General features: G+C 36.2%; 1 protein-coding gene and 1 pseudogene across 1 annotated transcript in view; one reads left to right on the top strand and one right to left on the bottom strand.

Moving 5' to 3' along the window:
* The window catches only part of LOC101513373 (uncharacterized), a 31,924-nt gene extending 21,849 nt beyond the window's left edge, over positions 1–10,075 (bottom strand). Inside the window, exons 1-3 of the mRNA XM_012712286.2 lie at positions 9,409–10,075; positions 7,612–8,335; positions 459–6,439 (exon numbers count right to left, since the gene is read on the bottom strand). Of these exons, the coding sequence (XP_012567740.1) occupies positions 459–6,439; positions 7,612–8,335; positions 9,409–9,752 (7,049 nt within the window). The 5' untranslated portion in view covers positions 9,753–10,075. The remainder of the gene's footprint in view (positions 1–458; positions 6,440–7,611; positions 8,336–9,408) is intronic.
* Positions 10,076–13,883: 3,808 nt separating this feature from the next.
* Positions 13,884–14,162, top strand: part of LOC101513047 (uncharacterized) — a 1,526-nt pseudogene continuing 1,247 nt past the window's right edge.

The raw sequence follows: 14,162 nt of genomic DNA, 5'->3' as shown, positions 1-14,162 counted from the left end.
AACCCTAAACCCTTCATAATAGAAAATACACAATTCAAAATTACTAATATTCAAAGCTATCCCAATCTAACTACCTAACTCCCTATTTATACACAATAGGTCTAACAACCTCATAACCAACTAACTAATTATTAGTAACTAACTCTACTAATCTAAGTCCTAACATTACTGAATTCATAATGTTGTTTTATTGCAAACGTGTAATTAATGACATTCCCAGTGCAACATAACATTTAGCAAGATAAATGTTGTCCCCGTACAATATTTATCACTTCATTCCCACTGCAAATAATGATGTTGTTTCTAGTGCAAATTGTAAACATGTTGTGTTGCTTTCTTGCCGGCACTAGTATTATTTAGCAGCAAAATCACAGAATAGACATTCTGATATAATAAAGAAAGTAATCTTATTTATAAAAGATTTTCTTGGAAAAAAAGAACAAAAACTGTAATGTTACCTAGATGGTTGTTGCCAAGATCCATTGGCTGCTAGAACAAATGGTACAGCAGAAAGTGAAGACTTGAGAGAGATATCTTCTTTGATCAAAAGTTGAACGTCATTCAGAATGGATGAAACAACTTCCTGGTTCAAAAGAAACTCTGATATATGATTGAATATGTGATCTTTGAAAAACTCCACTTTTGTTGGTTCTTCAATCCCTAAATACCTTCTCATAATGACCCGTTCCGATTCCGATTCAGTTCTTATGAAGCTATCACTTAAAAGAACTTCACGAACACCAGTAGGAGCAAGCCATTTGATAGGATTAATCAAATTTACCAGTTTTCTGCTTTGGTATGACTCAAATATTGGAAGGTGTTTGATTATTTCAATATGTGTGCTATCAATTTGCGCTTCAGAAAACCATTTTGACTGGAGAATATAACTCCGAAGTTCATGAAGCTCTCCTTCAGATACATGAGTAAAAATCCCTTCAATCTTCTGTGGCTCCCCAGCAATAGCCAGAAACACATTTAATACACCTCTTGCTGTTGGTGATTGGACAAAGCATTCCAATTCAGGATGGTCTAATTGCAGGTCTTGTCTCAAGAATAAACATCCAACCTTCAACAACAAAGAAGACATTTTCTCACTCCATCCATCATTTTTTATCACATTTGAATTTGGTGTTAACTGCATCAAGCAATCATCCCCAACAGGCAATATAGGCCACTTAGAAAAAATTAAAAGATCCTCACAATATGCTTTCAGATAATTCCATAGCAGTTGCAACCATTCTAAACTTGGTTGACCATGAATACCAGGAGTCCAACTTACTTGTGAAGCATGTTGCCACTCTACAGGAAGTAACTTTACTAGAAGTTTCTCAAGCAATTGGCATGACAAGAAGGAAATATTTGTGCTATCTGTTTGGGCAATGTAACAAAGTTTTCTATGAACTTCTTCTGGAATAAGATTATTCACAAGTTGATGAGGAATGGAATCTTTGAGAAGGCCATATTCATCACCACGTGCAATGTAAACTCTTTCTCCAACCCCCTTCATATCAACTAATGTAAAGGAACCATCTGCAAGGGGTAACAACGGCAAGCCAAATAGAGTATCAAACTGCGTGGATTCATGTAAGTCATGTAAGCAATATTCGAGCGTCAAAATCATTGCATCCCTGTCCTTAAATTCCCGCTTCCTTTTGATTAACAAAGTCCTTAATAGCTTAGGTTTAAGAAAATGCAATGATGGACATATTTCCATAAACTTTTCTAAAAGTGACTGTGGAAGTGTAATGACAGGTAGAGAAGCCCCAGACAATGCTTTTATAAGTTCGGCTGCTTTGGGGAAAGTAAAATCGGGAAATATAGCGTATTTGGTTGAAATCCACTGACCTCCTCTAGCTTCGGTATATAATAAACGGAGATCAAATTCAGCAACAAATAGGTATAGTTTCCGTACTACTGATGCCCAAGGTTCTAACCCTAATGTTGTAGGCCATAATGAGAAGAATAAACTGCAAGGGCCAATTTCCACTGCTACCTTCTCAAGCAAACGACCGTAGGCAGGAGCAACAACATTTTCAAGGAGGTATATATTCCAGTCTGAGCGCTTTCTTCCATCCCCTGTCATATCAGAACCAAACCAGATATCCCTACGATTTGATGATAATTCAAAGTATGCATTCACATGAGCAGGAAGACCAGTACTGATCGGTAAAGGTAAAAAACAGAACGCACGACCTTCAAAATTTTCCAGTGCATGTGTAGGTGAACTAGCAATTTGAAATAGATCAGGAAAAACCACACAATCATCCCCCACCTCTGAACTATCAAGCAGGTCCCCACCAAGCTTAACAGAATTCAAATATGCAGCAACACATGCCCAAGGAACAAAATTGTAACAATTCCTATTGGCTGCCTCAGACGTGCCCTTTCGAGCATTCCCACCGCCTAAACATTCTGTGATCATCCAATAGTGCAAATGATGACCAGATATGCTTTTTTCCGTAATCAGGATTTTTTGGCATTTATAAGGCAAATCTCGGTCAATGGATTGGCTTAGTTTCTTCAGAAACTGAGCTCTATTCATTCCAACACGCCTATTTTGCTTGAAAAAGTTGAAGACATCCTGTGCTTCAGTAGATCCAATTTCCGGCTCACCAATACAGTTTCTGCGTACACGGTGCAGTAGGTGCATTTCATCTCCTGTTCCTTCCTTCACAAAAATTGAGATAGATTTCACATTATGCAGGAAAAGCAACGTTTCAGAAACAACCTCAGAAAAAGCAGCAAAGAGAGATCTGACATCTTCAGGTGTATAAACTTCCTTTTTAATTTGACTCCGGGAGGCAACACCTGCCGTTCTAAGAGGGAACCGGAATAGTGTACCAGGAAAGGGGTTTTGCAAGTCACAGCCAAAATGCAGCAGTGAAGAAAACTGATCAGGAAATTGCTCCAAAATCTGCCGTCCGACAAACTTTATCCGTAAACCAGGGTGGGAAGGAGATATTCCAGGCAAATTACTGGCATGAGGGTCAAACAATACTATATTTTCACCAGATACAAACATAGGGATGTCTGTAAAATGATAGACACAATTAAATCCCAGTCCAAATCTTCCTATTGCAAAAGCTTTCTCAAGTTTACTTTCTTGACCAATACGAGAAATTGCATAAAGATCTTGTGGGCTAAAAACTGAGTCATTAAAACAGTATAAAGCAGGACCTTGCCAATCAGCCATTTCAGGAGAAAGAATGGAAGAAGTCCCATATTGAGATTTATCCAGAAGAAATATAACTTCAGAAGCTCCAGCATCTTCTGCATTTTGTACCAGCTCAAACAGAGTCCCAGGTCCATCAGCATACATTTCAAGAATATGTTTAAGCCTTGTTGTCAATGCCTCATGTTGTCCAAAAGCCTCAGCAGCTCCAGACAGACCAAAATTCATTGAATCTGCACTCTCAGCCAGCAACATCCTGCGAAGAGAACAGACACCCAACTTCTCTGCTACATCATTAGAAATGTTTCCATGCACAAATTTTTGAACTGTTCTCTTTGCATTCCAAGGTACAGTTGATGCATTCCCAAACGAGCCATCAAGATCTTCGGAGCCAAGCAACCAGGGGGCATCGTTATAAACCAAGTCACCGGCAAGAAATAGCCTACCTGACACATCTGGAAGATAGAGTTGAACTTTCTGCTCATGATGGTAAACTTCAGCTAGATGATGCACTATTAGCGTGACAGCCCTAATCTCCTGTGTGTCAAGAGGAGATGAGCCTTTTTTATTTGCCATCCTATGAAGAATATTAACATAGTCAGCAGGTTGCAAGAATTCACGAATACCGAGTTCTAGAAACAACTTTTTGAAAACTGCCAAGTCAACTGGTATAACTCGTATATATGGAGCCAAATGAAGAGGGCCATCAAGGACAACCTCATCAGAGGTTGTAAATCCATCTCCCACCCAAATCCACCGACAACCTTCAAGAACAGCCTTTACAATCTCAATCTCATCTGAAGCCATCATTCCTGTCAGAATTGAGTATATCCTTGGCATTGCCATGGCTAATTCCTGCCTAAGAACTTGATCAGTCACAATCTCATTATTTTTTCCAAGCTCTAGTAATTGGGCAGCAATTACACCTCCTCCTGGCGGAGACATCCATCCTAGGCTATATAACAAAGCTGTGGAAGAGCACTCACCATCCAGTATCCTCATGCTAGCTGAGACTAACCATAAATCATTTGGTGGTCTTACAAGTTTTGGAGGAGCAACCATGGACGAAACAACCGGCCATGGTAATGAGTGAAATGGAGGGAAGGACAAAACTGGGCACCAGGAAATCAGTCGGAGGTCATTCCAAAATTTTTCAAGATCAGATTTTGTATCGCGAGACCTAAAAGCAGTTGCTGCTCGTGATAACATCCAGTTAACTGTTCCTTTATTATCATCAACTTGATCAGGAAGCCATTTCAATGCATTAACTTCTAGGTAAGAGAAAAGCACTTTCCCTTTTGAATATGCTTTTTGTTGATCCTCGTGCATCAAATGCTCAATACATCGAGCACTTTCTAGAACAGCTTCTGGAGACACAGAAGTTCTAAGGCCTAGGCCTCGCAGAATATTAAGGATATCATATTCTCGGAAAGCACCGGAAGGGAAACTATCTGAGTCTTCTAGTAATGCATATAGTTCCTCATTGCTAGGATCATATAAAACTGAAGGACACTTAAGAGCACCAGTGAGTGTTGGGATAAATTTCAAATTTCTCAACAAATCCCTGATAGATACATCCTCAAGAGACAAAAGTGGCAAATTCTGTAGAACAGACAACATTATGGCATCACGAACCTCAGCTTGCAACTCCCCAACTCTATGAAAAACATGTTCCTTGTAAAACTCTGCTTTCCCCATTCTTTCAACTCCATAATACCTTGACAGAATATCCTCTTCAATATTTGTGGATCTGACAATGAACTCAATGTCCACCAGAATAAACTCTGGCACATCCAATGGTGGTAAGTACTTTCGAGGATTTTCTAAGTCAGAGAATTGGGAATCTTGAGCAGAATCCCTTCCATAGACTTGATATATAGGCAATTTCTTGCAAAACCTTAAGTTGAGTTCATCCATAGAGTGTCCAACATACCATTTAGGGTCAAGAAGAAATTTGCGGAGTTCATTTCGTTCTTCAGCTAGCAGACTGTCAAGTGAAACTTGCATAATGTCAGGACTTGAAAATGCATTAAAAATTGATTCCAGAACACCTGCAGCACTTCCATCGCATACATAATTGGATAAATCTGGATGTTCAACTACATAACTTGACTTCAATACATTACATCCAATTTTCACCAGGATATCCTGTACTACATCAGAGAGATTACTTCCATTTATCATTTTCAATTGTCTGGAAGGTCTTAATAAAAATCCAGATGTGGATGGTAGAATTGGCCAATCACTAAATAGTTGCAATATTTCATTCTGCTTTCCTAGATATTGCCAGAATAGTAAAAACCATGATAATGTTGGCTTTTGACACAATTCTGGATCCCAGAAAACTTTACTTTTATATTTCCAGTCAGCTGGCATAAATGCAGGGAATAACTGAGCAAAATATTGAATACTGAAAAGAGCAAGATTGGTATTTGAGGACATCGCAATACCAGAGAGTCTGCTCAATATATTGGGAGGAACACTACGATCAATCACTCTATCCCAAACTGGCTGCAGCAGCTTGTACTCTAATTCATCACAAATGAAATAAGTAATTCCTTTCAATGATGCCAAAAAAGATGCAAAACTGCCATTTGCTAAAGGAATCAAGGGCAGATTGTATGCCTCTTTACCAACATCATCATCAACCAGGTCCTCAAGACAATATTCCAATAATAGAAGCTTGTATGATCTACTCAAATTATTGGATGTTTCACATTCCCTAAGAAATTCTCGTACTGTACCAGGAGTAACCACCTTGCTGTAATTATTTTTTAAAAGCATGTCAAACAATAAATCGGGCAAATGCACAACTGGCATTCCCAGTTGCATGAGAGCCAAACCAAGGTCCTTACTTTTGGTGAATTTTTCATCATGAAGAAAGGCTTCACTCGGTGATACCCATCTTCCTCCATTCAGATCTGAATATATAACTGGAGCGTTACAAACGCTTTTGTATATTTGTTGAACCAAAATGCTCCATGGCTCCTCAAAGGAACCAGTAGGCCATAAAGAATAGTATAAGTCTGTTGGCCCTAACAATTCTTTTACACAATGCAGCATATACACAAAAGAAGGAACCACAATGTCTTCCAGAAGAAGCCTGTTCCAGATAGAACGAACTTTTCCGCTTCTGTCCATGTCATCCCCATACCAAATGCCACGACGATTAGATGATACCTCAAAGAAACCATTGACTTGTACACTAAGTCCAGTTCTAACTGGTAGTGGAAGAAAACAGAACGCCAGACCAGTCGTAAGAACTTTCTGTAAAAATCATACATGGCAATATGAGGAATAACTGAACAAAGAAGACCTTCACAAAAGATTAAAAGAATGTAAAAAAATTAATAAACAGTGCAATTTATTCTTAAAAAACAAGGGCCAACAATTGTGTGACACCTTTTATGTAATAATAAAACAGATTAAGACAAAAGCGGTCCCTTAAGGAGGGACCTTCCCAGTGCCAACTTGAATACCTGGACAAACCTTCATTTTTCATTTTGTTTTAATTCCTTTTTTGTCTTTGTTTATATACATTTTATATGGATGCTTAAGACTAGAAAAACTTTTAAGGACCGAATTATGTATTCCATTATAACTCTTAAGTTCTACACTACATATAGGCATTTCAATCTGCAACAGTTGGGATTCAGATTTAAATTTTCAGGAGGAAACTTATCTTTTCCCCTGGCAGTTCAGGCCACAAAACCAATTCCGAATGAGTGTATTTAACTGTCTCTCATCTGCAGTTCTAGTCTCCCAATATCTATTTATATAACATTAATATGACTTTAAGGGATTGACCCAGTCCTTTGATATCAGAAAATACCTAATCACTTAATTTACCACAGCAGCAACTCGGGAAAAATTGTAGGCCCACTTGAGCTCAACAGAGAATCTAGCAAATATAGCCTTGTACAAAAAGAGAATATACTTTCATAGATTGCAGTTCACCATCACACTGATGTACACCAAAATGACACTCGGCCCTCTTGCAGGCTATACTGCATGTAAAAAATTTATGATCTGTGATCAATAAAGCCCCAGTTTCTAAATGAAATTGTTTTTGTAATATCTTTGCCATGGGTAAGTTTAGCACCTATATTATATTCTCATGTTGACACCAAAAAAGACAAGACTAAGTTCTGATAAATGCATCATTTCAAGCAAAAGCTATAGTCAAATTAATAGCAAGGCTGGATGGACCAAAAATGCAGCAAAATAGGTCACCACATTCAACTGTATTCACATTCATAACTATGATAAAATATAAAAGTTACCCAAATACATGCTTTTGAGTGCAGAACCAAAAAGTAAAATCTATAAGCATAGTAAGAACTTGAACTATGTACATGTGTGTGTGGTAGACAGAAAGAGAGACAGGAGGCTAAGGCAACAGGAAAAGACATAGGTATAAGATATTGCAAATTAATTACATTTGGTGAATTATCAGAAATGCATGCCGCAATTGATGCCCATGGCATTAAGTGAATGTCGTATTCTTTTGATGCGGTTTTAGCAAAAGAACCGATCCTACTGGATGCTGAAGCCATTGTTTGCACCACATAAAATCTCTCTGTGTGCCTCTCTGTTTCAGCTCCACTTATTGCCTCACTTACGAAGTCCAACGGGAACGCATCCACTTCAGTTGTGGTATTCAAACACTTGGACAATCTGAGGAGTGCCTGCCGATGCCAAACCGTATCATCGGTTACTGAACTAACAGAACATGAATTAATTTTCTTTGGCTCAGGTTCTCCACCATCCCACACATACATTTCAATGCACAGGACACTCTTTAGAAAGAGAAGCGTCAAAATTCCTTCTTCAAAGAGCTGAACAAACATGGAGGAAATGTCTTCTGGTGAATATGCTTGCCTTGAAAGCTTACTACTGGCTGCCTGTTCTACATTCCTCAAAGGAAAACGGAACAAAGTACCAGCAAAAGGACTCTGCATGTCACAACCAAATGCACAAAAGGGGGAAAACTGGTCCTTGTAAAAGGAGAGGGCAGATGAGCTGGTGAAATCAATCCGCTTCCCCGGATTCGCTGCAGAAACTCTTGGAAGATAAACACCCTGAGGATCAAATAATACCACGTATTTGCCACTCACAAACGAAGGAAGATCTGTTAAATGGTAAACTGAGTTGAAGCCAACCCTAGAAAATGTAACACAATTTAGAGAAATACAAATAACCCAAATACCATGGCAATATGAAAAATATTTACAAAATAAATTATAGACAGTGAGCATTGAGTACTTTAAACAATGCCAAAACTATTAAAAATGAAAATATATACACACACAACCAGGGTTTGAAATAAAGGTCCATAACCGCTATCTAGGACACAACATTATTGGTTTTTATGGCATTGCCGACGCATTTGACTGCGATTCTCAACAATATCAAGAACTCCAGCACGACCACAACCACTACCATGTTAAAACCTCACACAATCATATCCATGAGATACAATATAAACAACAGACACTATAACTCACCAATCTCATTAATTTTGTGAATAAAATATTATATGGACATTACAACACAACCGGCCACTCTAATTATTTGGCATTGCACTGCAGAAAGAGAGACCAGTTTCCATATTCTTACGGTTTATATAATGAAGAAAAAGACAGGATCAACAAAACAAACTACCACATGCACTATATTACACAATTATGCCCAAAAAAAACAAAACACTGTAACAATATTCCCTCCTTCTCACAATTAGTGTCACTTTTGTTCATTTCATGCATATTAAGAAATAACTATAAATAAAAGAAAGAGAACAGTAATTTTACCAAATTATCCTTCTTAACTATTGGCATATTTTCCACTATCCTAAATGCAAAGTAGAATCAATGCTTTGGAAGTAGTGTGTATGATACTAATTGAAGGGTACAATTTAGAAAAAATAATTAAAGTTGCATTCAAAATTGTGAAAGTCATTCATTTTGAGATAAAATTTTCTTGCTTAAGTGATACTCACTATGGAACGAAGGGAGTATAATACAACTCTTTCAACAACAACCATATATCAGTTGAAATGTATCGCCATTATCAATTACAACTAGTAACAACTTCACATCAAATTCCTAGCTTAGGTTATCAATACAACCAATGTCAACAACATTGGAACCAGTTAAAGTACACAAACTAAATAATATCAACAAATTAACCCAATGCATCAAATTTACATTCAAAAACGTATAAAATTAGTAAATTACCCAAAGCGACCCGTTTTTGAAGCCTGTCCATGCTTACTACTCCCACCGATCTTCGAAATACTAACAAAATCCTCTTCAGAGAAAACGGCGTCGTTGTAAGCCAAAAGCGCGGGTCCTTGCCACTGTGATAACGAATCCGAGAGCAACGAGTCGCTGCCGTGGGATCGGAGGTCGAGACAGAGGGAAACGGTGGTGGCACCGGCGTCATCGGCGTTTTGAATGAGTTCCTTGAGGACAGTTGTTCCCTCGGGGTAGTTGAGTAGAACCTCGCGGATGCGGCGGGTGAGGTCTACTGTTTGGCCGAAGTCTTCGAGGAAGATTGATTCCGGCGCCGGAGACGCCATTTTACCGGCGAATCGGAGGAGATTGGTGATTTGCTATTGTGTTCGATTGCGCATATTAGATTATGATTATGCTGTTACGATGGATTTTGATTAATTGCGCGTATAGAGAGAAAGAGAGAGAGAAGGAAAGAATTTTGTTTATTTATGATTTCTTAAGACACAAGAGTTTCGCCGCTATTACATGAGAGACTGACTGGGTTTGGAGTTTGCATTTGTTTGTTTACGTTTTCAACTTTGTGATAGGTCTACTCTTGTGAGAGGTGAAAACTCAGTTCTTCTTCTCTTGTTCTTTTTCTTTCTTCGTCACCCAAATGATTGGAAAAACTACAGAAAATATTATAAAAAGTTAAAATTAAAAGACAGGAGAGAACAGATAAATAAATAAGAAATGGGTATTTTGTTTTTAAAAAATAAAATAAAAAGGTAGACTAATTTATTCTTTCAAATTTGTGATTATGAATCAATTCATGGCTCTATTTTTTCATGTTTTTCTTGCATTTCTCATGTTTTATGTTTACATATGTATATATTTTTTTTTTAGAAAATTATTGGTCAAACCTCAAGAAAACAAAGCTAATATACTTTTTAGAAAATACTATCAAATTTAAATCGCTCAACATTACGAAAAAAAGAGAAATCACTTATTATATCAAAAACATAGTCGATCCTAGGGAAAAAAGACCGAATTAACAAAGTATATACTACTTGATTGGTTTCACAATGTATATAAGATATTTTAAAGGGATCCAACTTTACAATCACCTCCTTTATTCGAGTCACAAGACCATAACATAAGTGTTTATTAGAGCAACTCTTCAGAATTAAAGACACTTTAATTTGAGAATCTAATTTGATATCGATATTCCATAGCCCTATAAAAAAGGTCAACTCAAAATTGTTATTTATAACTCAAAGTTCTGCCATTGAGATTGTGCATATCCATAATACATAGGAGTAGCCAAATATGAAAATACTAGTATGATCACAAATCATTCCTCCACACGTTGTGATTCCATTCGAGTTTTGAACTATACCATCTCCATTAAGAATCACCCAACAATCCTTTATGTAATGCCAAACAAATCAACGTTGGAGGGGAGTTAACACACCTGCAAGATGAGCATGAATTAGATGAGTATTCAATATAGATTACGTTCGGTACCTGGCTTTCGTGGCTATGCAACATTCAATAGAAACAATATTGGAGAATATTAAATCGTTTTGAGCCTTCTACACATTGTTCAGCACCGTAACAAATAATATATTCCAATCTAGGCCATTTCCACATATCCACTATTTAAAAGAGTCGTCTATTCTATCTACTGTAAAAAATAAAAAATAAAAATAATAAATAAATAAAATCATTAGTCATATTATCATGAAAACATAATGTCAAACATCTTGCACAAGTTGACAATCACGCAAAATATGAAGAATTGACTCGCTAGCTGGCCACAAAGCGGACATAGGTCACTACTAGTCATATAATGACTAACCTGTTAAAGGTTTGTAAGCAAACAATCACGAGCAACTTTCCACATAAATCACTTCAAACATTCAGGATCCTTTGGTCTTCATGATCTCAATCATACACGATTGTAATGTGAGAAAAATGTTCGAGCTTTTGGCAGAAAATTGTAATAAGATTTTTCTACAACAGTTAGATGTGATTATTTTGGTTCTAATTGAAATCTAGCACATAATCCAACTGCGAACACAATGTTTGGTCTATTGGCTGAAGGTTACAATGTCAATTATAAGTAAGGGGGTTTGAATTATAATTGCCCCTTTTTAAAAGTTCCTGTTTAAAACTGAAAGTTTAACTCAAGATTGATCTTGGTTATAAACGAAGATTGATTTTGGTTAGTAAAAAACAGCAATATCAATTTTATCAATATAAAATATGATTGTAAAGCATAAAATAAATAGAGATAGAGATAGAGATAGAGAGATCACACAAGGATATATCCTGGTTCACCCAATCCGGGTTACGTCCCGTGAGATTTTTCACTAAGTGTTCAAGCCAAGATCGTTCTTGGTTTTCACGGATCAATCTTGATCTTTACACAGTTTCTACCTTTCTACCGAGAAAGGATTTCCTCAGTTCTACCTTACTATTTCAGAAAGGATTTTGCGAGTTACTTTTCAAAACATAAAAGGATTTTTACAAAACACTCAAGCTTATGTTAACAAAATAACCTTGAGTTACAAAGTGGTGATTTTGAGAATGTTTAGAATCTGGATATTTTCTCAACTCTTGTTTGAGAAATAGATTTTGTAAATAGAACTCAGTTGATACTGATTCTAACACAACACAAAGATTAAAAACAACAAGCTCTAAGAATGATATCGAGACACTTGAGTATGATTGAATGATTGATGTTTTTCTTTGCACTTTGAGTTTGTGTATTGTTCTTCATCTTGAAGCTACTTTTATAGACTTCAAGAGAGCTTGGGATAGCTCATATGACCGTTGAAATAGGGTCAGCTGTCATGAAATAGTTGTTGGATAAAGTCTGCCAAAAAGTAAGAGTGATCACAGTTGCATCCAAGATCGTTCATGAGAACCAGGATCGATCTTCGAATTTAGTTGAAAATGAGTTGACTTGTACTTGTGATTCTTGTCAGCTGACTGAGATGACTTCTTGCGTGCAGGTCAGGATTGAAGTACAACTTATGTGTACTTTACAACCTGTAAACTTGTACTTGTAAATGTCTCAATTGAAGAATGATCTTGTTTTATACAAGGAAACTGATTATTCTTGTTTCTGCCATAAACGAAGATCGTTCTTCGTTTCTCAGCAATAAGTCAAGATCGATCTCCGTTTTCCAGAACTGCTTCAAGATCAATCTTTGTTTTTCAGAACTGCTTTCTTTGATTTTAATGAGATCTGATTTGTGATTTTTGATATCTATCTTGCTTTAACACACTCAAATTACACATGTTAAATACCAAAACACTTAGAATCATAATTAGAATTCTTAATTAACTTTTTGTTTGTTTTCATCAAAATATTCAATTGAGATTTTGTCTCAACAATCTCCCCCTTTTTGATGATGACAAACATGTTAATTTTGATTCTAATTTTAATCATAGAGAGCTTTAAAAGCTCCCCCTCATAATATGCTTCAGATTTTTGAACCAACATAAAATCTAAACATAAAATCTAAAATAATTATCCCCCTTTGTCAACACAAAAAGGTTGGGGAATACAAAGGAAATGTATGTTACACATTGAAAACAATAAGTAGACTCCAGTTTTAAGAATAATAACATTTGCTGAAAACTCCTCCTGAATTCCTTAGTGTTTTTTTTACCAATTTTACTTTTTGAAGTATAAGCTCAATATGAGCTAAAACTTTGTAGTTGAGGATTAATTAGGTATTAATGAAGTTTATATTTTAATATATGTTGAAGTGTGATTAGCTTCCTCTTAATCAAGTTATTTTTAATCTAATCTTTAGCTTCCTTTTTTGTTAGTCTTTTGAATTTGGAAAAGGATAAAGATGGAAAGTGTTTGATTTAATATGTATTAAGTTAATATGTTTGGAAAAGATATTAATGTAAAATGATTAGAAATAACATTTAAGTCCATAGAGTAGCTAATTTGCGAAAATAAAGTGTAGCATGATATGGTGTGTAGTGTGTGAACCCAAGGATGATAATAACCCATTGATTATTATGATGACTGAGTTGACAAACTCCTAAGGTCAATACGACCACCAAAAAAAAAACTAGCGGGTCAAGAAATCAAGACAATTTTCTTCAATTGATAAAACTCTTGGCAACTTACAATGATGAAGTTGCGAAAGTTGTGTTGGAAAATGCTCCATATAATTCTAAATATACTTCACATCAAATTCAAAAAGAGCTTTTGCATATTCTTTCTAGTAGGGTGAGAAAACATATATGTGAAGAAATTGGTGATTCCAAATTTTGCATCGTTGTAGATGAAGCTCGTGATGAATCAAAAAGGGAACAAATGTCTCTTGTGTTAAGATTTGTTGACAAAGTTGGTTTAATACAAGAGCGATTTTTTTTTTGTGGCACATGTTAAAGATTCTACAGCTTTAACTCTGAAAGAAGAAGTATGTGATATACTTTCTCGACATAATCTTGATGTTTCTAACATGCGTGGTCAATGGTATGATAGTGCTAGTAATATGAGAGGAGAATGGAACGGTTTACAAGCATTGTTTATGAAAGATTGTCCTTACACATACTATGTCCATTGTTTTGATCATCGATTGCAACTTGCTTTGGTTAGTGCATCAAGAGAAATTGTTCCAATTCATAAATTTTTTGAGAAGCTCACTTTTGTTGTTAATGTTGTTTGTTCTTCTACTAAGCGTCATGATGTGTTACAAGCTGCTCAATTAGAGGAAATTGCACATTTGCTAGAAATTGAT

This window comes from Cicer arietinum, chromosome 4 (assembly GCF_000331145.2).
Source record: "Cicer arietinum cultivar CDC Frontier isolate Library 1 chromosome 4, Cicar.CDCFrontier_v2.0, whole genome shotgun sequence".
Taxonomy (NCBI): domain Eukaryota; kingdom Viridiplantae; phylum Streptophyta; class Magnoliopsida; order Fabales; family Fabaceae; genus Cicer; species Cicer arietinum.
The sequence above is the reverse complement of the archived record's forward strand: the minus strand, read 5'-3'. Positions and strand labels throughout refer to the sequence as shown.